The sequence below is a fragment of the Microcaecilia unicolor genome, chromosome 4, assembly GCF_901765095.1.
Source record: "Microcaecilia unicolor chromosome 4, aMicUni1.1, whole genome shotgun sequence".
Classification (NCBI taxonomy): Eukaryota; Metazoa; Chordata; class Amphibia; order Gymnophiona; family Siphonopidae; genus Microcaecilia; species Microcaecilia unicolor.
This window is the reverse complement of record NC_044034.1, coordinates 76,282,284-76,308,337: the sequence shown is the minus strand read 5'-3', so window position 1 is coordinate 76,308,337 and position 26,054 is coordinate 76,282,284. Positions and strand designations below refer to the sequence as shown.

The window sequence follows — 26,054 nt, the reverse complement described above, 5'->3', positions numbered from 1 at the left end:
CCCCGCCAGCCCAGCCGCGGTCTTCTTTAACTTCTTCATCCTCGTCGTGCTGTGAAAGCTGCATGCGATGCATCCTTAGTTCCAGTTGGACAGAGTCTGACGTCGCAGCACGTTGTAACATCAACGTGCTGCGACGTCAGACTCCGTCCAACTGGAACTAAGGATGCATCGCATGCAGCTTTCACAGCACAACGAGGATGAAGAAGTTAAAGAAGACCGCGGCTGGGCTGGCGGGGGGTTGGGGTCCCGTCAGCTGAAGCAATATTTTAAAAAGCCGGCAGGAGGAAGCGGACCTCGGGGGTAGGTGACGGCGGTAGGCGGGGGAGGGAGGGAGGGTTAACGGCAGTAGGGGGGGCGGTGGCGGCGGCCGGGGGGGGCCATAATGTGCCCCTTCACTCTAGCCCCTGCCCCCCCTACCGCCGAACTTCAGATTCGCCCCTGTCTAGAACACTGTACATCTATTTCGGGAATATACAGGGCCCTATGTGAATTGGCCAGGAAGAAAGACAAGGGGGAAGGAGGTGAAACAATACTGGGAACAAGATCTGGGGAAGAGTTTAGGGCAATGGCTCCCAAACCTGGTCCTGGAGGCATCCCAGCCAGTCACGTTTTCAGGATATCTACAATGAAAATTCATGAGAGAGATTTGCATGCAGTGGAGGCAGAATGATACTTCTGCAGCATCTCTATTACCTTTCCCACCGCCAAAGTAAGGCTTACTACATGTTGTTTCCTACCTTTTACAAGTAGTACTATATCCCTGTAGGCCTCCTCTATATACCTCTATGTCTGCCTCATCTCTTTCAAATCTGCTACTCTAGCCTCCAGGGACTGGACCTGTTCTTTGAATGCTAGTTGCGCCTTGCAATGAGTACACACATATGACCTCTCACCTAATGGGAGATAATAAAAACATATGACACTAAATGCAAAAGACTGGATAGCCTTTATCTTGTTGCTAGCCTGCTAGCTGCATTTTAGTATTGGTAGGTTGTGTAATTAAGTTGTCAGACTGTCAAAGTAATGCTTTGATGTTTCTCTTATATATACTATCTGCTACCACATTTGCTTATTTCCGATCCGACGAAGAAGGGCAACCTTCGAAAGCTAATCAAGAAATGTATTAAGTTATGCCCAATAAAAAAGGTATCATCTTATTTTCTTTTCCATGTTTTATTTTGTTTGATTTCTATTGATAACCTTTAAGAGTGGACTAACACGGCTACCACACCTCTCCACTCTGTAATTAAGTTGGTAATGGAGTAGGAGCATGTAAACTGAAGGCACCTGAGATTGTTAGGCTGTGCTAATATTAAGTTATTACTTTTTAGGTTCCTCTTCTAGATATAAAAGACTGTATTGCCAACAGCTAATAATTGGCTGATGTAGATGCCCTAAAGTCTCCTAATTGGTTCAAAAGCCTATAAATCAAAGATCAGACCAGGGTAGGTGGGAGGGAATTAAATTCTAAACAGAGATTTCCTTTGTCTACTAGCCATGCTCTATAGTCCCATTGCTCATTCAGGCATTTGGCAAATCCCTTGTCTCCATAGAGGTAGGAAGGGAACCGCCAACCACTACCCCATCTAAGGGTCCTATATTCACCCAGATTAATCCCCTATCAACTTAGTTAAAGTCACCTAGCATAATTATTTACCTCCAAACTGTAGCCCCAATTGTGCAAGTTTCTCAAAAAAGTGCTGATTATATACATTTGGGTCATAAACTTTTGTCAATACAATTTCCCTCCCTATAATATCAAGATGTAGCATATCATACCTTCCATCTGGATTTGCAATTACTTGAATCACTCAGTAGGTCAGAGATTTGCTAATTAAAACTTCTACACCTCCTCTTTGCTCCTGGGAGGATACTCCAAAAACCTCTTTTACCCATTCCTTCACAACTTCCAATGTTTTTTTCTCTCAATCTACTGTCCTGTAAACATGCAAAAGTAGCTTTTTGTTCTACACAATGTTTGCAATATTTTGGTCCTCTTAACTGGGAATGTTATTCCAGATACATTCCAGGGCAAAAGTGCATTTCATTACTACCCTACATTTGTCATAAAGATATCAATAGTAGTAATATCTTTCATTCTTAACAAAGAACTTGTGTGCTTAGCCCTCACACAAATCCAACAAGCTCTATTCCTATCTCTCATTATTTCCCCCCCCAAAACATGCTCAACCTCTCACCCCCATACTTTATCTCCCCATATCATCAAATGTTTAGTCTTATCCCTTATAACTATCCTAATCTCCCCCCTTTCTTCCCCTTCCAACTTCCCCCTTCTCCCCAACTCTTTGCCCTCGCCCCCATATCTATCACTCATTCATCAAACGCACACTCACAATGGAAGCAATGAGGTCTCCATGTAAGTTAGTCATGCTACTTCATGAAACAGGAAGTTCCCCATCCCCACCCCCACCCCCACTTTGTACATTCAGCAAAATAATTTACAGGAACAAGGCTGAAGAGCTTACACTGAACCTTAGCAACTACAAGAAAATAAAAAGGTTATTCCAGCATAGTGAAAACTCTTCAAGGAGTTCCTCAGTCCAAATGAGATTAATTGTAATATTTATTCAAAATATTTATATCCACTCCATGGTCAGCAAGCAGTTACAAAAAGAAAGCGTTTGAGACTGCGAGCATCTCAAAAAGGATTTGCTGGAATCTAGATATAAATTTTTTATGCAAGACTCATACTTGAAACCAGCTGACTGCGCAGTGATAAATTTAACATTTTTTAAAAGATGGAAAGCCTTAAATAGTAGTTTTAATATCATATTCAGGGAAACACAGATCTCCTGCGTGCATAAATCCAACTGCTCCATTATTAGAGAAAGTAGCAGATTAGTCAGTACAATCATATCATTTTCAAGCAAACAGTTAACATTAATATTTTAATCCAGAATTCATTCACAACACACATGAAATATACAGTTAATTTTAAGTAATAATTCATTACACTTTGTTTTATGCTATTCCATTCTGTAGGTCTGGTCAGCAGAAAGGACATGCAGAACTTCCAGTGTTCAATGAAAGTCAGTTGCATTTTGAAGTGATGTTTTGAGAAAAAGGGCTTTTTTTGCTTTGTTTAGATTTACCCTTGAACTTGTGAACAATTTTAAGTAAATGTTCAGTAGCCTTTCTTTCTGTAATTGCAATAAAAAAGATTTTAATTTCAAAACAGGTGCAGGCAGATTTTAGATAGAACGCTGAAAGGGGATTTCACACATCCAAGTCAGGATGTAAGGAATTCCCATATTATTTTACAAGAGGTTCTGCCAAACTCAGACCTTCAGGTAAAATAGGCGCAGGACTACACATCAAAATCCCTCCACATACAGAGGGAGTAGTGATTCTAGAAAGCTGCACATGGGGAAAAAGCATAATTGCCCCCCTCCAGATGTGGAAGCAGCTTTCCACAATCACTGCTCCCTTTGTAATCATTGTTGCTCCCCTCCCCCCACACAGATGACAATCCCCAATGCCAGCTCTCTCTCTCCCTGTTTGAACCCCCCATGACACCCCCAGTGGCATGCCCATGATCAAAACCCCTCATGGCACAGACACCCTCCTCTGCTTTGGCACAGATCTCCCAGGATGAAGACCCCTCCCTCCCCGTTTGAGCCCCCTTTACGATGAAACCACCTATGTGTAGGCAACAGCTCAACATGTGTCAGCCATCCCCCAGGCTCAACCACCCCTCCCCAAGGCAAAGCTTATTTAAATGGAGCCCCCAGCAACTTCTCCCTCCTCTCCTCCCTTTGTTCCATTCTCTGACCCGATGCTCAAAAGTAAACCTGGGTACTAGAGGCCCTTAGTGCCGTACTAGTGCCTGCATTTACTTGCACAGAATGCACATAGGCCCGGAGCACAGGAACAACCGAGTGCGCAGATAAACAACACAAACAGCTTTGTAAACCTTGTCTGTTGTTTGTTTAGCCACATTGAACTTGAATATGTTCAGGATAATGTGGGGTATAAATGTCAAAATAAATAAATAAATAAATGTAGGCCTTGAGGTGTTTGCCTCTCTCTGTGCTACCTGGACCCTTAACTCTTACTACAGCAGTCATTTTCATTGCATGGTCCCCATTTTCTAGGACCTTTTTTCTTTTATGTAGTCCCTCCAGGTCTACCCTCATTCCCTTGGTGAGAAGCAGGGTACATTAACAAAAATGTACCTTCAGTGAGAAGCTAAGAGCACATCTTGAACTGAGAGAAAAATAGCAATGGACTATGAACAAAAGGGTAATAAGGAGCCGAGCCAGTCGGTTAAAACAAATATTCTAGACATGACATCAGGCCAGTGCTTCATAACCTTGTTTCAGACTAAAGAAGTGACAAAGGCCACTCCAGTGCTGCCCTTTAACATTCTCTGCTTTGCAGCTTCTGTTTGTCTACTTCATACTGTACCACTGGCTAACCAAGGGATGCTCACAGGAAATACTTGCCTTGCTAAATAGACACAGAGGGCAGCTGGCAATTTGGTTTTATCTCTATGCCTCATGCTCCTGTTGCCCTTGATAAGTCCACCCCAAACTCTCTGTTCCTGCTTTGCATTGTTCACAGGCTGCACTGAGCTTACTGAGTGTGCCCTCCACAGTTGAAGAATACTTGCATTTATAATTTGAATGACTGTTGTGAATTTTTTTAAATGATTGTTGATTGAAATGATTATGTTCATCTCTAATTAGGTAATCACAAAACCATTTATACATAGTTACAGCTTAGCATGTTAGCACAATACCTTCCTCTGGAGCTGTCATCAGGTAATCATTAACTTCTTTTTGATTCAGACATTGTAAGAGCACTGACAGATCAATATAATCTTTTCCATAGTGCTTTTGGTAAGTTGTCAGTTGTATCCTGTTCTTCTGGTTCTTGACATGAGCTGGTATAACGGTAGGGACTGTGAATACAAGTCATATAATATTTAACAATACACCACAGACTAGGCATAGTCCAGAGGTGGGTGATCAAAATAATATAGGGTTTGCAGCGAATGCCTTACAAAATGAGTTTTAAGAAACCTAAGTATGTTTACCCTAGATGAGAGGCGTGAGATGATAAAGATATTAAAATATCATAGTGGTGTAAACAATGCACAAGAAGAAAATCTCTGTGAGTGGAAAATGTGAGGGGTACGGTACAGTACAATGTGCAAAGATATGAATGAATCAAGTCTATAGATTGTATACACCAAAAATAGGTCCCAGAGTTACAAACTCCATATCTGCTGATAGTGAAACTGTCAGACTAGGATAGATGAAGGCAGGGCCGGTCTTAGCAAGTGCGGGGCCCTGTGCAAACCAATTTGATGGGGTCCCATCCTAGCCCCGCCCCCACCCTAGCTACAGGGCTGTCCACCCCTCCCTCTGAGCTCCAGGGTGGCCACTCCTCCCTCCGAGCTCCAAGGCCATCCCCTCCGAGCTCCAGGACCATCCCCCTCCCTCCTAGGCCCCCCTCCCTCTGAGCTCCAGGGCCCCTCCCTCCTTCCCAGCTCCAAGACCTCCCTCCCCCCTCCTTCCCAGCTCCAAGGCCTCCCTCCCTCCCTCCTTCCCAGCTCCAAGGCCTCCCTCCCTCTCTCCCAGCTCCGAGGCCTCCCTCCGAGCTCCAGTCCCCCTCCCTCTGAATTTTAAAAGTTACCTCGTTCGGTTACAGGCAGTAGCAGGTAGCAGCAGTGAAAAGTGTGCGAGCTTGGCGCTTCAGGAGCCTTCCTTTCTCTTTCTCAGCTCTGGTCCCGCCCTCATTTCCTGTTTCCACAAGGGCGGGACCATAGCTGAGAGAGGGAAGGGTCCTAAAGCGCCGAGCAGCTCTCACACTTTTCACTGCTGCCGCCTGCCGCCTGCCGCTGCCTGTAACCCGATGAGGTAGCTTTTAAAATTCAGAGGGATGGGGACTAGAACTTGGGCGGTCGGGGTGGAGGCGCGCCGTGCGGGGCCCCCTTGAGCACGAGGCCCTATGCGGTCGCCTCGCCCTAAGACCGGCCCTGGATGAAGATTTATTTATAAAGTAATACAAAAGAATAGCATACAGCAGAAAAGATTTCCTATAATACCTTACAGTTCTTAACACTAATACCTACAACATTTCATATTTCTCCTTTATTTGATATGCTGAAAATAATAAAGGGGCCCTTTAACTAAGCTGCAGCCAAAAGTGGCTTTAGTGTGCCCTTGCACGGGTTTTCCCTCTTACTAAGGCCATTTTTGCTACAGCTATAGAATAGCTGAGTTTCATTTTTTTTGTATTAATGACCATGTGCTATTGTTACCATTAGCGCATGGCCATTTTTGCTACAGCTATAACATAGCTGAGTTTCATTTTTTTTGTATTAATGACCATGTGCTATTGTTACCATTAGCGCATGGCCATTAATAAAAATTGGCAAGGAGGAAATGCAAGCAGCCTCACGAAAACAACAGCAAAGAAGAAACTGTGAAGAACAAAAAGTAAAAGATTCTCAAAGTCCAACTGATCTTTATTGGAGAATCTTATTACCATATGCTGAGAAGACTTGGCACGGCCGTGTTTCGGCAACAAGTGCCTGCATCAGGAGTCTTCTATCCTTTTTGAAGTGAGACCAAGAGTCAGACTATTGCAAGTTGGAAATATGAACTGTGTGCTCTAATTGCCACAAAAAAAATCCAAACGGTGCACAGTGAAATTGCCACGAGCACTTACTGCCACCCATTTTGTTGGTGGTAAAGGCTCATGAGGTAATCCTGTGCTAACCAGTTAATGTGTGGTAATGTATCTGCACTCAGGGGTCCTTTTATGAAGTGGCGGTAAGCCCAATTTGTGTACTATCAGTGTGTAGCCAGTGGTAATCAGGCAGTGCTGCATGCTGCCCAGTTACCGCTGGGTTAGCGCGGGAGTCCTTACTGCTACCTCAATGGGCGGTGGTAAGTGCCCCCCCCCCCGAAACGACTGTGTGGCAAGTGCTTCACTTGCCACATGGCCATTTCTTGAAAAGCTAAAGACCTATGGTAAAAGGGGGCCTTGGTGCATGTCAAAAACACCTGCTGACGCCAATGCAGGCCCCCTTTTGCTAGAGCTTTGTAAAATGACCCCTAACTGATTAGCACAGAAATGCCACCCAACACACCCCCTCTCCCCAAAAAAGAAATTATTTTTTGAAGGCTTTATTGGAAGCATGAAGGGTACATCAGACGCACGCACAGAAACTTGAAGAGCATTGAGGAACCAATGCAAAGGGCAGAACAGCACTTCGGCTGTCGGGGGTTTGGGTCCCCCGTCAGCACAGGTAGTCGACAACGGCGGTGGGGGACGGTTTTCGGCGCGAAGGGAGGGGGGTCTCCAGGTTCGCGGAAGGGGGGGGGGGTCCAGGGGGCCGTAACGCGGGGATGACAGCTGATTCCGAGGCAGGGGGAGGAGTAGGGAAACACGCTCCACGTGTTTTCCTTCTCCTCCCCTTGGTTTCAAATCAGCTGTCACTACTACTAATACTACTACTATTTAGCATTTCTATAGCGCTACAAGGCGTACGCAGCGCTGCACAAACATAGAAGAAAGACAGTCCCTGCTCAAAGAGCTTACAATCTAATAGACAAAAAATAAAGTAAGCAAATCAAATCAATTAATGTGTACATGAAGGAGGAGAGGAGGGTAGGTGGAGGCGAGTGGTTACAAGTGGTTACGAGTCAAAAGCAATGTTAAAGAGGTGGGCTTTCAGTCTAGATTTAAAGGTGGCCAAGGATGGGGCAAGATGTAGGGGCTCAGGAAGTTTATTCTAGGCGTAGGGTGCAGCGAGACAGAAGGCGCAAAGTCTGGAGTTGGCAGTAGTGGAGAAGGGAACAGATAAGAAGGATTTATCCATGGAGCAGAGTGCACGGGAAGGGGTGTAGGGAAGGACGAGTGTGGAGAGATACTGGGGAGCAGCAGAGTGAGGGGGGAAAGAAGGAAGAGGGAGAGGTGCTGATGTCAGTGCGTGCCTGCCTAGCAGACCACCTCCGAGGGAGGCACGGTCCCTAGCACATTCGAATGTTGGCGGTGAGAATTATTATATAGGATGTTTTTCTTGTTACCCGCTTTGGGTAAAGGTGAGATACAAATCTAATAAATAAATAAATAAAATGGCACTTACCGCAGGATGCCACATCCCACGCTCCGGCATTTTAATTTGTGTTAGGTATGCATTAATCTGATAGGTTAGTACTAGGATTTTGAAAATATGGAAGAAAATGCTCAACAATAAGAAGCGGTGTGACCCTATTGTATTTTTCACTCCATGAACTAATTTTACAGCAGAATTTCTGTACAATCTGCAGTTGATGCTGAGACAGCCCATAAGAAGTGAGTTGCAATAATCTATGCGAGATATTACCAAGGAGTGAGTCAGTAAGCAAAGGGCTTAGATATCAAACAGCAAGTGAGCAGAATGGATTAGTCTTGGTGTATAAAATGATTTCTGTACCAGTAGGGAAATATAGCTAGTGAAGGTTATATGACTGTCCAAGATAACCCCAAGGATTTTGATAGAATCACTCAGTGGGATTTGTACCCCATGTATTGTGGCAAGATCTCAGGGGTTTTTGATTTGCTGATGTTGGGGAAAGGTTCTGAATTATGGAATTCATTGGAAACAAAAAGAAAAATTAAAAGAATCCTATGAAGAGCGTAGACAGCAAACAACATGGGAAGTTGGAGAAGGCTTCAGAAAAACCAGGGACACAAAATGATCAGATCACAAAAACACTTTATTTCTGGTACTTGCAGAAAACATGCAAAGCCCGACATGGCACTGTGTTTCAGCACAAAGTGCCTCCTCAGGGGTCATGAATTAATGATGTATGCAGAACAGTTTTGGAATCTAATGCTGGGGAAACTCTTCTGTGGTTATGAAACTGGTCTTCATAAAACATCATCTCCTGGTGACATGGGATCAGTGGCAGCAGGAGATTGTGATTTATGAAGGTGTTTCCTGCTGCTGCTGGATGAGGAGGCCACAGTGGAAGTGGGAGATGACCTGCAAAAGCAGGAGACTTGGCAGGTTTGTATCTGGGTCTTCAGCAAACCCAGAAATTAGGTGGGTGTCGGTCAATATTCAGTGCCAGTACACACATACCTAACTGGGCAAAGAAAGGGCTGGTTTTTATGTGGCCCTGTCTGTTCCGTTTATGTGGCACCAGCACTGAATAATGCTGATGCCCACATGACTTCTAGGTCCATCCAACTCTGCGCCCAGACTGTCCCAGCACTGCCTGGATTGTGCCGGGGCAGTCGGAGCTGATATTCAATGACTCTGCTCAGTTAAGCGCTGTTGAATATCAGTGGCTGGCCAGCTCACTGAGGTTTAAGTGGCAGAAGCCTCTCCTGCCTGCAGAAGCCACACTGAATATTGATCCCTTATTTATTAGGATTTATCTACTCTCATTTTGAAGAAATTCACCCAAGATCTTGAATAGCAAGAATAAGACATAGGCAATAGACAATTACATTAGTAACAATATTTAAACATTAGTACACATTATGGCAGAGTATGCTACCTACACGTTAGAACATCTTAATAGACAGTGTAACGTGTAAGCAGACATGGAAAATAGATAAGATAGAATAAGAAAAATTAGGAAATAAGTGTAACTAACATTAAAAACTTGCATTTGCAGTCAGAAAAGGTGTATCAAAATGATCTCAGCTAGAATAGGAGTGAATAAGCAAGTCATGCTACAGTATGTCTAGCTGGTGTTAGTCTTTGTGAATGTGACTAGCTAGTTAGTTGTTTTTTTCCATTAAGAGCTTGGGAGAAGAGCCAAGCCTAGACTGGAAGGTCTAGCAATTGCCTATGTTGAGTCTATTGTATACAGCCACATGTCTCAAAATGGTTAAAAAAAAAAAAATCCAACTACTGAAAACGTTCAAATTGTGATTTTTGAAAAGCAGAATTTGGATGCTTTACACTGCAGTTTGTCCAAATAGCAAAGGGTCATGTTGGAGGCATTTTGGGCAGGACTAGGGCTGGCTCAACATTAGGGCGTCTTTCAGTGATAATGGAATGGGAAGAAACATCCAAGGCAAAAAAGAAGGACATTTTATCTAGACCTGTTTTGATCATGTCCAGGGTACAAAAAGATGCCATGATTGAGCAGCTGACCACTGAAGGGATGAAGGCATGTCTCCCCCCCCTTAATCTCCCAGTGGTTACTGACCCCCTCCCACCCCCTAAGAAGTGAAAGTGACAGTGGATACCAAGCTCTATGACAGCTTCAGGTATTATGGCCATTCCTAATAGAGCAACAATCAAGTGGAAAGAGTAGCCCAGTAGTCAGTGCAGTGGACTTTGAACAACAGGACCCAGGTATAACTCCCACTTTAACACTTTTATTTCTGTACTAATATGTGAGTCCTCCTGGAACACTGAAATATTTACTGTACCTGAATTTATAAGACACCTGCAAGTGAGAAGGCTATTGTAGTGGTGTGTCTGTAGATACAGTAAGTTTATATCTGCTCTTGGAGGGCTCACAATAACATATAGTAGAATTAAGGTGGGATTTGTACCTGGGCCTCACTGCACTAAACACTAGGCTGCCCCTCTGCTCTGCAGGGATGTCTGTGGCCATTTTTGTACAAATGATGCCATAGAGATGTTTTTGTGCCTGCTTTTTGGCGTTCATATTTTGGACATTTCATTTTGGAAAATGGCTGTTCATTTTAGATGTTTTCAGCACAAGAATGTCCTTCTCGCGTATTTGTGAACAGGAAATTCCAATGTTTTTTCTGGTTGAAAATGGCTGTGAGATGGGTGTTTTTTAGATGTTATGAACAGGATGTCCCAATTCTGACTTGGACGTTCTTTCGAAAATGCCTCTCCACGTGTCTTTATTAAATTTCCCTACAAAAGCTGCAGAAATTGTGACCATAATGATGCCCTACACATTTACACCAGCTGAGGTGCTAGTATAAAATGTACAAGGATACACTATGCATGAATGTGAACAAAAAGATTTCTTGATCAAGGTCAAAGATGGCTGACTGGTTAATGCCTTCATCATAATCAATAATGGAACAGAGTAAGTTCAATGTAAAAGTCGAGGAACCCCGTGAAACTATACAAAACGCCATGGCCATATAACAGAATTATTTTATTCATCAAATATTTTTTCTTACCACATCCATGTGCAGGAGAAGAAACATTTGCAGCATATCCATATTTCATAGTAGCCTTCAGCACAGGGATCTGTGGTTTAATCTGATAATGAGACCTAAACTCAGTTTCCAAATTATGAGGGACTTCTTTTTTCCAGTCAGGAGGAACGGAAAAGGCATGTTTAATTTGGAACCCTGTAGAATTGAAAACTTTGTTAAAAGTGGAACTATAATTTTGTGCAATAAAATTAATGCAATAAGCACAGGTGATCAAATCTTTTTCATTAAAGGCACATTAAGGGGCCCTTTTAGTAAGCCACAGTAAAAAGTGGCCTGTGCTAGTGTGAGCACGTAAAATTGGCGCTTGCTGAGCCATTTTTTACTGCAGCTGGTTAAAAGCCCTTTTTTAAAATGGTACAGTAAATGGCCAGGTGCTAACATGAAAAGTAGCATGCAGCTATTTACTGCCTGAGCCCTTAAACACCTATTTACTTGGCGATAAGGGTTCATCCACTACTTCTGTGGTAATCAGGCAGCATGTGGCAATGTGGTCTTGCTGCCGATTACTGCTGGTGTATATTCCTCCCTATACTAGGCCTGTAAGATAGTCCTGCTAGCCCTCAGATTTCCTAGTTTGCTGTCGTCAGCACAATTTTAGTTTCTCCCTGCAGCTGCATGTAAGATCACATGCCAAGGAGAAGCTCAGGAGGAACTGAGGCAATGCGGCCCATATATGGCAGATACACATGGATATAACCTTGATGGTGGTGAGAGACTGAGGACTCTGCAGGCTCCAAGATGTTCCAATGGAAATATGTATTCAGAGAGGAAGGACAACAGGTGTTTCATACTAGCTTGCTACATGGTTTTTTGTACGCTGTGATCACACATTACTGATAAGGCAGTAGCCAATTGCCATAAAGTGTGCATGTGAACACAAGTAGGAGAGGTTGATTGTAATGGAAGTGAATTTTAAAAGATTGTTTTTCAACTCTGTCTTTGACCAAAAGTAACTTTTCGTGTAAATACAAAAATAAGTTAGAATGCAGAAGATAAGACACATCTCTAACTAATTTGGCATGTGAAGCAGGGCCGCCGAGAGACGGGGCCAGGCCTGGGACAAGGCCGCCCCCAGGCCCCCCCACCCGAGGTCGCCGGGCCCCCCCTCGACCCACCACCGGGCCCTCTACACTGATCTTAAGTGCCTTACCTTCGAAAACACAGCAAGCAGTAGCAGGCCACTCCTTCCTTCTTTGTCCCGCCCTCACAGAAGTTACGTCAGGCGAGGGCGGAACATGGAAGGAAGGAGTGGTCTGCCACTGCTTGCTGCACTTTCGAAGGTGAGGCGATAAATTCAATGCCAGGGAGTGACGGAGGCCCAGGCCCGGGGAATTTTGTCCCCCCTGTCCCCCCCTTTCGGCAGCCCTGATGTGAAGGGGAGGATGGCATTTGTTTTCAGAAGTCCAGCTTGGCCACCTGGACTTTGGAAGGCATGTGACCACGTTCCCACAGTCCTAAACAGAGAAGCATTCTGTAAGTTTCCTTAGAAGCATTCTGTAATGAGCTCAGAGCCTAATAAAAAGGGAGAGCTTGTCACAGCAGAGTGGGAGCTCATCTGTGAGCAACGTATGTGCTGCGCAGAGGATCTGTTCCTGGTCTAAAGATCCTGGCTCTCACTGTGAACCGCCCCCCCCAGCTGATGTTACGAGCCTGGATGATGGAGACCAGTGATGTTGTAGGTATAGTGTATGTATTGCTTCTTTTCCTGGTCTAAGAACTCTTGGCATTGCTTAGATATAGAGACCAGTGATGTAATGATTGTTTATACAGCTAATCATTGTGTGTATACAGCTAATCATTGTATATGTGCTAATCATTGTATATATCCTAATCATTGTAGAATTTAGCTCCTGTAATAAAGGTTTTCATTTACTTATTACGAATCCAAAAGAATCCACAATAGTCTGTGTCAGTGAGACAACTGTAAATCCATAGTAGTTCAATGGTAGAATACAGGAAATTGCCATTTTTGTATATTACTATATTGTGTAATGGAAGGAAACAGGAAAATCCATATATGATCACGTTAGTTTAGGAGAAATCACATGATTTAGGAGAAGCGAAACTTACAACAGTATATATGTGATGGCTAGGAAGGTTTTTACTGAGCAGTTTTGTTATTCAGTCTGTGCGTCTGGCTACTGTGTGACAACCTGTTCCAGAGAGAACAATTATTTTGTTTTGGCTTAGTGAGATACCAATAAAGATTTTTACTGGTTGTGCCTATACCTAAGTCTGACTGTCTCTCTTATTCCAGCCTCTAGGGCTGAAGTGTCCTCTCCTCCTAGGGGGCAAGGGACCGAGGGGACTTTACACTGGGAATACCCCTGTGGTAGAAAACAGAAAATTGTTTTCTACCTCTGGAAACTGAGCGTGCCAACTTTGAAACTACCATAGGGCTCCCACACTACCCCTGTGGTAGGATCGATTTGGCATGCGCTAGCCACGTTAGCCCTACCGTAGCTTAGTAAAAGGGTCATGTCTATTTAAGAATATGCATGCTAAATAAACATTTCCTCTGATTTGTATGGCCAATTTAATAGAATAATGAACCAATTGGTGCCAATAATTGGCTTTTTAACAAGCAATTATTGGCACTAATTAGATTTAATTGGGACTATTGTGCATAAATTTAGGGGTGGGATCCACAACAAAAATTTATATACAATCCAAAAAAGGGGGTGCGGAAATGAGAGGATCATGGGCGCTTGGGGTGGAATGGAGGTATGGGTTTGAGTTACACATGTAATTACAGAATATGGGAGCTCTGCGTGTAAATTTAGGTGTGGACATTTGTGCCATGTTTTTGATGGTGCAAATGGCGGTGCCTAAATTTATGTGTGACCTCTCCACTTAAGTGTTTATTCTATAAACCGTGCTGAACTTTAGGCACAGCGTATAGAATACCACTTAAGCAAGTATTTTTTGGCATCATTTTTTTTAGGTACCATATATAGAATCTAGCCCTTTATGTTTATATAGGAAGGCTTATATAGGAAGGAATGATTTCTTATAAATCTGTGCAGCAGATTCACATGAATTATATATAGGAGTTGATCTCACTCATGAAGATGGAACTGGATGGAGTTTGGAATATATGTTTGTACTCTCCAGTTTACAAAGTGCACACGTATAGGGTGAAGCAAAAAAAGTGACACCCTAGAGTTTTTTGCCGTTTTCTCAGCAACTGCTTTGAATTTCAATGCGAAATTTTACACACTTATGTAGTCATCATACGTACATATTACTATTTAACAAAAATTAATTATCTTAAGCTATGCTGATGTTACTGACATTTTAGCGTTACTACCAAAGCTATTTCTGCACGTTAAAAACGTTCGAGCTAAAACACAGTAAAATAAGGTCATTCAAACAATATAATTAATAAACTGTCAGAATTTTGCAGTCACTGTGAATGCTCAAAGTGTCCACACCCAGCTTTAACACTGGCCTTCAGTCGCTTTGGAAAGTTCTTAACAGCTTTGTTCATTGGTCCCTGTGGCAGGCAGTCCCAGGGCATCTGCAGCGCTTCCTTGAGTTCGGCAATTGTTTGCAGCTTTGGCTTGTGATAGGCCTCTAGCATTACTCCCCAGACAAAAGTCTACGTCACTGTGACATCATTAACAGAAAGCTGGTACCCGTTTTCTTTTTTTCAAATAATGGTAGTTTTACAGTGCAAACATTTTTGAATGCACGAAAATCACTGGGTGGTCACGCTAAAAAGTCTGTATCTGCCATGCTTAAAGATAATCTCATTCCACTCAGCACATAAGTGTAGATAGTAACAGCAAATAAAGCTGTAAACTTTCATGTTGAAATTCCTTGTGGTTGCTCAGAAAACAGCAAAATAGTCTAGGGGATTACTCTTTTTGCCTCGCCCTGTATAAAATCACCAAAGTCCCAGAAAACAAATAGGCAACTGATCTACAAGATCCAGCATGGAAAACATCATGGTAGATAGTGAAGACAAAAATGTAAAAGTCCAGTTTATTCACCACATAAAACATACATATGTAAGTAAAATGTAGACATTTGGCTTTAAGTGCCATATGCCTATTTTATATGGTAAAGTATGCATGCACTTTCCTGTATAAAATAGGTATAAAGCAGTTGTGAACCTCCAGGGAAGGCCTAGACACCTACTTATAAAATTACCCTCCATATAATTAAAAAGTAATAGTGATGCTTCTTCTAATAAGCAGTAGAAAATTAGCGAAACAAGATAATGGGCTCTTGTACAAAGAAGTGTTAAGTTTGGGGTCTAGCATGCTATAACATGGGATTTTAATGTAAGGCAAGCCCATAACTAACACTGCATCATGAAGGGGCAGTCCCATTATTTTTTTTATTGCCGGTCAAGTGTTGACATTTAGATTAATGTGCAGTACCTGCTCCTGGTTAACACAGAAGCACTTACCGCCTCATGATGCAAGTGGACTGAGGGGGCATAATAAAGGGGCACACCCCCTTGTGTGACCTTTGGGCAACTGGATAATGGTAGGGAATAATTTCTTTTTATTGGGTTGATTTAGGGTAAGGAAAATGGGACCTGCTAATGATGTAGGATCTGTGATGTGATCTGTGAACAGTTCTTTTGGATCAAGAAAAATATAGGAGATCTAATGTTAATTTTTAAACTTGTTTCCCTTAGCTACTAGCTCTGGTTGGGTTAGTTAAATTGTTTTGTTCACTACTGAGACATTGATTAAACGAGCCCTGTGCATTTATCTGTTATACACTGTTAGGACTAAGGCACCAAAAAACAGACCTGCTATGTATTACTAAAACTTTGTTGATGGATTCAAATAGGATTGTATTAACCTAATTATGTCCAAAGGTTACAGGGTATTACATCAGTCATGACAACAGGGGAAAAGGTAGAGGGTTATTATAACCTGAGATACTTTGCAATTACAGGGCTCTGGTTTTTGTTATCTCAACAGTCTTGAGGTTTACATGTGCATACATGAGGAATTATTTAGTTTATATTCCCTTGGCTCATGTAGCTACAGATTGAGGGCTTTTTATAAAGTGGTTAATCTGCTCTGGGCTTCATCTTGATAAAACCATTATCTGGGGGAGATTTTAATTTACATGAGGATGAGGTGCTTTCTCTGCCAGAAGTCAGTGGTTGTTTATTGTCTCTGAGTCTGTTAGGTAACTGTCAATTGATTTAGGAGGCAATTCATGAGAAAGGTCACACTTTGGATGTTAATTTTTTGGCCCTCATAATATGTTTTGGGTTTGCCAATTGGTCATTTGTAGAGTTTGACTGGTTTCTTTTTTGTTTTTGTCAGTTTGTTAATTGAACAGATAAGATTCCCATGGATACAGTTTGTTGACAGCCTCCTACTTGAAAGCTAATAGATGTAGAGGCCCTTAGGTCTCAGTGGACATATAAGAAGGGTTTGCCAGGATTGTCGAATGTTGACCATTGGTCTCTTTTTGAGATGATGTTATGGCGCTGTTGTGTCAACAAACAGCCCAGGAAAGAGTAAAGGTCTAAAATACAAACTAATACATGCGCCAACCTTTTCCTACCTGAACACACAATTCTGGAATGCGCTGCTGTGCAACTTAAAAACGATCTATGAACTAGTTAACTTCCGAATTCTACTGAAGACCCATCTCTTTAACAAGGCATATAACAATGATCAACAAATATGAACTCCTGTACACATATCCAGAACTGCCTTCACAATATTTGCTTGCCAAACTACTAGCATGTTTTATCATTATCATATTACCCAAGATCCTTCTGTTATTACTAAATGCATAATTTCTCATATATTTCCACTATTCATGATGTATTGTAAGCCACATTGAGCCTGCAAAGAGGTGGGAAATGTGGGATACAAATGCAACAAATAAATAAATAAAAAATATAACAGGGAATAGGACACTTTGGGCCCCTTGGTTTTCATAGCCTCTATTCAGTAAGAAGAACTTCATAGGACAGGAAGGAAGTGGCATAGGCAAAGGGAAGAAGATGTTAAAGAAGAGTAATTAGAAGTTGAATGTGTATAAGGCCTTGCTGGAGCTAAATAGAAGGCTTATATTTCTAGCAAGCTACAATCAGTATAGTTTCATTGTTGAGACTATAAATGGAAACTATTATAAAGAATAAAATTACTGAACACATAGATAAACATGGTTTAATGGGACAGTCAACATAGTTTCAGCCAAGGGAAGTCTTGCCTCACGAATTTGCTTCATTTCAAATATACTTGGGGCTGAAACATATATGCATTTCTTTACATTTGGCGTCAACATTTTCACAGTGATCATAAACTTTTGTTTCTAGAGTAGACTTGGTGCTTTAGTTTGAGGCATTTGTTGTGCTAAAATAGATCTTTGAGGGGCCCTTTTACTAAGCCACGTGGAGGGGCATAATTGAACTTCGCCGGCGATCTATTTTGGCGGCGGCGCAACAGCTGGCCGGAACCGTGTTTTTGAAAAAGATGGCCGGCCATCGTTTTTTTCGATAATACGGTTTAGCCCGGCCAAATCCCAAAGTTCTCTGGGTTTGAGATGGCCGGTTTTGTTTTTCAGCGATAATGGAAAAAATGCCGGCCATCTCAAACCCGGCGAAATCCAAGGCATTTGGTCATGGGAGGAGCCAGCATTTGTAGTGCACTGGTCCCCCTGACATGCCAGGACAGCAACTGGGCACCCTAGGGGGCACTTCTAAAAATGTTTAAAAAATACACAAATAGCTCCCAGGTGCATAGCTCCCTTACCTTGGGTGCTGAGCCCCCCAAATCCCCCCCCCCAACTATACACCATTACCATAGTCCTTATGGGTGAAGGGGGGCACGTACATGTGGGTACAGTGGAGTTTCTTTTTTGGGGGGGGGTTGGAGGGCTCAACACTTAGCACCACAAGTGTAACAGGTAGGGGGGGTGGACCTGGGTCTGCCTGCCTGAAGTGCACTGCACCCATTAAAAACTGCTCCAGGGACTTGCATACTGCTGTCAGGGAGCTGGGTATGACATTTGAGGCTGGCATACAGGCTGGCAAAAAAGGTTTTTATTTTTTTACTGTGGGAGGGGGTTGGTGACCACTGGGGGACTACAGGGAGGTCATCCCCCATTCCCTCCGGTGGTCATCTGGTCAGTTGGGGCACCTTTTTGAGGCTTGGTCGTGAAAATAAAAGGACCAAGTAAAAGCGGCGAAATACTGATTAACGCCGCTTTTTTTCCCATTATCCGCAAAAGCCGGCCATCTGGTATCTACGCCCATGCCCACCCATGCCCTGCCTTCGCTACACCACCAACATGCCCCCTTGAACTTTCGCCGGTGTGGCGACAGTAAAGCGGTGATGGTGTCAAAAAAGCCGCTTTCGATTATACCGATTTCGCCACTTTTAAGAGATCGCCTGGAAAAATGCCCTCAGAAAACTGTAGGATCCAGTTAAATAAATAACCATAAAAAGCATCTGGAGTTGATTGCATAAGAATTGGAGGGCATAAATCCAGCATGCAGTAAGAGATACTGTACTTTTTCTATAGACAAATAAAATCACTCCTAAGGAGGGTAGACAAATTTGATGAGGACATATAGATAGAGAAATACAAGCTAGCACATTTAGATGGATGTAGATTTAGTTCATGTGATGTCAACCAACTGGTGATTGTTTCTAGCTTATTAGATATATCACAAATAGTGGTATGTATCACTGAGTCCAAAGTATAAAGAAGAAGAATATTGTTTGCATATATGTAAAAATTTACTTATAAGGTCTGAAGCAGTAGAGCTAATGAAACAAGGTAAATATTGAACAAAATTTGGCCACGTACCAACCCTTGTGGAACATCACAGGGAATATTACCTGCCTTATTTTTGAAAGAGAAAGACGCCCATATTTCGACCCAAATCGGGAGATGGGCGTCTTTCTCCCGTGGGCGGCCAAATCGGTATAATCGAAAGCTGATTTTGGGCGTCTTCAACTGCACTCCGTCGTGGAAACGGCCAAAGTTGACGGGGGCATGTCAGAGGCGTGGTGAAGGCGGGACTGGGGCGTGGTTATCGGTCAAACAGAAATGGGCAGCTTTCGCCAATAATGGGAAAAAATAGCCGTTTTTAGCGAGAATTTAGGTCACTTTTTTTGGACCCTTTTTTTTCCAAGGACAAGTCCCAAAAAAGTGCCCTAAATGACCAGATGACCACCGGAGGGAATCGGGGATGACCTCCCCTGACTCCCCCAGTGGTCACTAACCCCCTCCCCCCCACCAAAAAAAAAAAAAAAAAGAACTTTAACAACTTTTTTTTCCCAGCCTGTATGCCAGTCTCAAATGTCATACCCAGCTCCATCACAGCAGTATGCAGGTCCCTGGAGCAGTTAGTGGGTGCAGTGGACTTCAGCCAGGCGGACCCAAGCCCATTCCCCCCCCCCCCCACCTGTTACACTTGTGCTGGTTAATGCTGAACCCTCAAAAAAAAACCAAAACCCACTGTACCCACATGTAGGTGCCCCCTTCACCCCTTAGGGCTATGGTAATGGTGTAGACTTGTGGGCAGTGGGTTTTGGGGGGATTTGGGGGGCTCAGCACACAAGGGAAGGGTGCTATGCACCTGGGAGCTCTTTTACTGTTTTTTGTTCATTTGTAGAAGTGCCCCTTGGATGCCCAGTTGGTGTCCTGGCATGTGGCATGCACTACAAATCTTGGCCCCTCCCATGACCCAATGCCTTGGATTTGTTTGTTGTTGAGATGGGCGCCTTCGGTTTCCATTATCGCTGAAAACTGATAGCGCCCAGCTGAAAAACGGTCAACTCCTAGGCATTTGCCCCACACAACCAGTATTATCGGAAAAAAGATGGGCGCCCATCTTTTTTTGAATATACAGGTTGTCCCGTTCATGGAAATAGGCGCCCACGGATATAGGCGCCCATAGAGATGGGCGTTCGTGTTCGATTAAGCCCCTCTATGTGCCTTTGAAAAGAGACCTGACCAATATACCAGGAAAGTTCTATCAGTTAGATATGATGAAAACCAATTTAAGACATTTCCGCCAATTCCTAAATCTTTCAGATGCCTTAATAGAAAGGAATGATTAACTAACTGAAGGCTACAGTTAAATTCAGGGAACTAAGTAGTACATTTTTCACTTGATCATGAACAAGATAGATAAAGTTCGTAAGAGTCAAGAGAGTGTTTAGTACAAAAATGTTCACGAAAACTAACTTGATTAGGATGAATAGCATTGATTTTATCCAGGTATAAGGTTAACTGATGAGCCAAGATTTTTTGGTCACTTTTGAAAGAAAAGGTAATTTGGAAACTGGCTTATAATTGTATCAGAACTAGAGTTTATAAAATTCTTCAGGTGAGAAAAAATGGTCGCTAATTTCCAACTGGAGGGAAAATATCCAGATGACAAAGTAGTCACAATCATGAAGTGTATGTAGATCATAAAGGAAGAATGGATCTGTTTTTAAAAAAAATATGTGGAGAGTGGTTACAATTGTTCCATCCTCTCCTCTTGTTCTGGTGCAGTTCAGTCCTCGTCAGCAAAAACAAACAAAAAAAAAGCCCAAACTCACCTAGGTTCTTAAAAAAGGCAGTTTTTAAAATCAGGCCTGATTCAGACAACAGTAGCAGAACATCGCTCCTGCCATTTCGCCACTGAACCACCAGGGAAATGCACAAATAAGCCAGCAACCATTGGAGGGGAGGGAGAAGGGAGGGGGATCCAGTGGAGAAGGGGTTCTTGCTTTGCCCCTGGTGGGGTGGAAAGGGGGAGTGGGCAGCAGAAAGGGGGGGGGGGGTCTTGCTGTACATCAGAAGGGGTGGTTCAGGATGTTCCTTAGGATGGGATTTGTAAAGAAAGAAGGCAACATTTCATGTCATGACCCAGAAGTTAGTCACAGGCCAATATTCAGACCAGTGTCTGGTTGACACGTCGCATACAGTTAGGCAGTCTTTTTTCTGACCTAATTTTATGTGGTTGCTCAGCTGGTGAGCAGACTGAAAATCTCTGCTAACTGGCTAGGTTTGCACACCACCCTAACTCCACCCCTCAGATCGCCCACAAACTAGCTGGTTTTAGCATGGGCAGTTAGAGGGGATATTTTATGACACTGTCTGGTTAAGAACCACTGAATATCCCTGGCTAACTCCAGACAAGCGATTTACACAGCCAGGAACCTCTCCTGGCTGTTTAAATCGCTTTGAATATCTACTCCATAGTAAATAAATAAACCTTACCTTGGGGTATTCCTAGATAATCTGACTGGTAAATAGAGGAGAACTGTGCTTTGATGGCATTTCGGGCCTCTTCTATTGAAGGTGTCTTTCTCCAGGGTACATAGCTATCCAAATCCTCTGTGTTTTGAGAGCGAGGCATTTTCCATGTTCTGAAAAACTGGAACCACAAAAAGAGATTCTGTATTACAAAATACCGCACTCTACAGATCTGCCAGCTTATCCAATTCCAAAAGGCAGACTTTTTGACCAGTTTTGAATTTATAATCCAAAGCAGTGTGGTAGTTCCTGATTCTCAATAAAATCAGTGCTTCAGGTCCTATAATGCATCAGGCTGACCTAGAATCTCTCACTCCTGAAACTGGATAACTTAGCTGTTTTATAGATTGTATATGCTGCCTACCTGCCACAAACCTAAGGAGCAATTTGTAACTTTGCTAATGTTTATTTTAGTCTTAGTTCCTTTATTTAACATTCTTATATCCCATCCATCTACAATTCTAAGCGGTGAACAACCATAACATAAATAATCACATCAAAACAGAAATAATACAATCTTAAAATAAAACAAATAACCACCAAACATCATATATACTCTTTCTGTTTTCCAACTTATGCATAAGTTTTATGGAAAAACTTGCTTCCTGAATGTAAGCAAGTATGTACTAACTCGCAAATGATCCGGCAGAGCATTCTACAGGCTTGGCCAGTTACCATAAAAAGGAAAGATCGATACTCATCTAACCTGACTACTCAAAAAGACGGAACAACAAGAAGCCTCTGTCTGCAGAATGCAAAGCACGCACTGTCTGCATTCTCTGGAGAATGAATAAAATAAACAGAAAACACAAAGCAACAAAGGAATACAAGCAGGGGTGTGCTGGTAAATTTTTAACAATGGGCTCTCTCTCTGAGAATAACCAGCCCTGCAATTTGGGGGGCCAGGGGTGGACTGGGGGAGGAGCGACACATGCCTCTCTGTTCCCCCTTGTGCGAGCACACTAGGCATACCTTTACTGGCAGGGATGCCGAGTCCCACCAGCCAATAAATGGACTGCCACCACTCCACGCTACATGTTTCTGGCTCTGAGCAGCATGCTGGGACTTCTCGCACATGCATGAAGTCACAAGTACCTGGCAGAATCCCAAAGAGTAGCAAGATTCCATGTTACTGATCCCAAGGATAAGTAATGGCTTTCCCCATGTCTATCTTAATAGATTATGGACTGCTCCTCCAGGAACTTGTCCAAACCTTTTTAAAACCCAGATACACTAACTGCTGTTACCTCATCCTCCAGCAATAAGTCCAAATTGAGGAAGATATATTTTCTCCCATTTGTTTTAAAAGTATTACCTTATAACTTGCATGGAGTGTCCCCTAGTCATTGTAATTTTTGAAAGAATAAACGATTTACGTTTACTCATTCTACTCCGCTCAGAATTTTGTAGACCTCTATCAGATCCTCCCTTAGCTGTCTCTTCTTCAAGCTGAAGAGCCCTAACCTCTTAAGCCTTTCCTCATATGACAGGAGTTCCATCCCCTTAATCATTTTGGTCACTCTTTTTTGAACCTTTTCTAATTCCGCTGTATCTGCTGCCTTTGTGCATCACACAGTGGTTCCAGAGCCTGGAGGAAACTGGAGTCTGTACAGGATATGGAACTTGTAATTGCATCAACAATAATACTGAAATCCTGAAGATGTGCTGTTGCTGCACCGCAACCTCCAGGGACCACTAAGCAACATTATTGAGTTCTGGAGGGAATCGGGTGTAGTTTTCATGGTGGGGACAAGTTTGGTGAGTTGGGAGGCTGGGTTGTTGGGGATAGAATGAGGTATTGATGGGGAGATTGGGATCTAATTTGATTGTGTCAGGGGGTGTGGCGGGTTCATGAAGATGCGTCTAGGGCATGGGGTTGGGATCGGAGACTGCCGGGAGTGGGGGGAATATTAGCTGGAACCTGGGTAAATTCCAGCAGCCACCTATGACCCGGATATTCAATGTCTGTGTCCCGATTAGGCCTGGCACTGAATATCTGGGTAAGATTCAGCCTGCGGCAATCAGCGCCTTTAAATTTGCAGACTGCCGCAGGTTCAATATTGGGGAGACTGAAGTCAATTTGCAAAGGGCCGTGGATTTGATATACCACCTATCTATGGTACAACCAAAGTAGTTTACACATGTTATTTGCAGGTAATTTCTCTGTCCCTAGTGGGCTCACAATCTCAGTTTTGTACCTGGGGCAATGGAGGGTTCATTGACTTACCCAGGGTCACAAGGAGCTGCAGTGGGAACTGAACCCAGTTTCCCAGGTTCTCAGCCCACTGCACTATCCATTAGGCTACAGTTTGTAAAAGCAATTACTCAGTCATCTCCACAAAAACTGTGTTGAGAACAATGTGGTCCTGAGACACCCTTGTTTTACTCCAAGCTAACATAACTCTTAAATTCCTTACGTTACTTGGATGTGGATTGTTGCTTCTTATTCCCGATGAAGAACCGCTCCTTATGGGCTGTGCTTTGGAGTAAGGTTTCCAACAAAATTCATCACTGTATGTAGTGTAACCAATTGGGCCACTAATTTCATATAGGTTTCTAAATCCTCTGGATGATTTTGGTCTATAAGGAATACATTGCAAACTGCATTCAGACATGTGAATAACAGGCAATCTTAACATAAACTTCTGTGAGCCCCAGTTTTAAATGTTAAGAGATTAGTTCTTATGCAAGACCCTGTAATACCTAAGAAAATGATACAAAGAGGAAAAAATAACAACTCAGCAGGGTGTGGAATGGTACAGGACTCCTGCTGCAGTATAAATTCTGGGGGTACAAGGTTTCACAGGGGCAATTCTATAAACTGGCACCATAAGTTTGGTGCCACAAAAAGGTAAAATTATGTATAATCATACCTGATAATTTTCTTTCCATTAATCATAGCTGATCAATCCATAGACTGGTGGGTTGTGTCCATCTACCAGCAGGTGGAGATAGAGAGCAAACTTTTGCCTCCCTATATGTGGTCATGTGCTGCCGGAAACTCCTCAGTATGTCGATATCAAAGCTCCATCCGCAGGACTCAGCACTTAGAGAATTACACCCACGAAGGGACACTCTGCCCAGCTCACCACCGCCGAAACGGGGGAGGGGAATTAACCCAGCTCATCCCCACACAAGTGGGGGAGGGGAATCCGTCCAGCTCATCCCCGCGGAGCGGGGGAGGGACACCACGCCCGCCGATGCGGGGGGATCTGGCTTATCCTGCAACCGCAACCGCGGGAGGAGCTGACTGACCCTAACACCGCCGAAGCGGGAGGGGTACAAAGCTGCCCTACAGCCGCACGAAGCGGGAGGGAGTGCCGGCAGAATTTATGTCTCAATCCAGCCCCGTAAAACGGAGGGGAGAGGAATGCAGCAGCTCACTGTAACACAAAGTCGTCTCAACTCTTGAAGAATCCAAGTGAAAGAAGAACTTGAACACGAAGTCCTCCTGAAGTAACTGAAGGCTAAACTTGAACCTAAAATTCAACCAGAATATAAACAGTACAGATATCTGGGAGGGGCTATGGATTGATCAGCTATGATTAATGGAAAGAAAATTATCAGGTATGATTATACATAATTTTACCTTCCATATCATCAAGCTGATCAATCCATAGACTGGTGGGATGTACCGAAGCAGTACTCACCCAGGGCGGGACATAGAAATCCCTGACCTCAACACTGAAGCTCCAAACCGGGCCTCCGCCCGTGCAGCCACAGTCAAACGGTAATGCTTGGAGAATGTATGAGCCGAAGCCCACGTTGCCGCCTTGCATATCTCTTCCAAGGAGACGGATCCGGCCTCTGCCATCGAGGCCGCCTGAGCTCTCGTGGAGTGAGCCTTCAGCTGGATAGGCGGCACCTTCCCCGCGGCCACATAAGCCGCTGCAATGGCTTCCTGGACCCATCTTGCCACTGTAGGCTTAGCAGCCTGCAGACCCTTACGAGGACCTGCAAACAGGACAAACAGATGATCCGATTTCCGGAAATCATTGGTCACTTCCAAGTATCTGATGATGACTCGTCTCACATCCAGATATTCAAGAGCGGAGTACTCCTCTGGGTAGTCCTCCCTACGAAAGGAAGGGAGACAGAGCTGCTGATTCACATGGAAGCGAGAACCAATCTTGGGCAGGAAGGAAGGCACTGTGCGAATAGTCACTCCTGCCTCAGTGCACTGCAGAAAAGGCTCTCGACATGAGAGCGCCTGGAGCTCGGAAACTCTTCTGTCTGAAGTGATAGCCACCAAAAAGACTGCTTTCAACGTCAGGTCTTTCAGAGATACCCTCGACAAGGGTTCCAAAGGCGGCTTCTGCAATGCTCTTAGCACCAGGTTGAGATTCCACGCAGGCACCACTGAGTGCAGAGGAGGGCGCAGGTGATTAACTCCCTTGAGAAAGCGCACCACATCTGGCTGCGAAGCCAGGGAAGCACCCTTCAGGCGGCCCCTGAAGCAAGCCAGAGCCGCTACCTGGACTTTAAGGGAACTGAGCGACAGGCCTTTCTCCAGACCTTCTTGCAGGAACGCCAACACTGAAGAAATTGGAGCAGTGAAGGGAGAAAGTGAGCCCGCTTCACACCATGCTGCAAAGATACGCCAAACCCTGGCGTAAGCAGTAGAA

At 43.6% G+C, this 26,054-nt stretch overlaps 1 protein-coding gene across 1 annotated transcript in view; it reads right to left on the bottom strand.

The window, feature by feature from the left end:
- Window positions 1-2,549: 2,549 nt before the first annotated feature.
- The window catches only part of TEX26 (testis expressed 26), a 43,720-nt gene continuing 20,215 nt past the window's right edge, over window positions 2,550-26,054 (bottom strand). The window contains exons 4-8 of the mRNA XM_030199393.1: window positions 23,847-24,009; window positions 21,394-21,550; window positions 11,146-11,319; window positions 4,763-4,924; window positions 2,550-3,161 (exon numbers count right to left, since the gene is read on the bottom strand). Coding sequence (XP_030055253.1) covers window positions 3,052-3,161; window positions 4,763-4,924; window positions 11,146-11,319; window positions 21,394-21,550; window positions 23,847-24,009 — 766 coding nt within the window. The 3' untranslated portion in view covers window positions 2,550-3,051. The remainder of the gene's footprint in view (window positions 3,162-4,762; window positions 4,925-11,145; window positions 11,320-21,393; window positions 21,551-23,846; window positions 24,010-26,054) is intronic.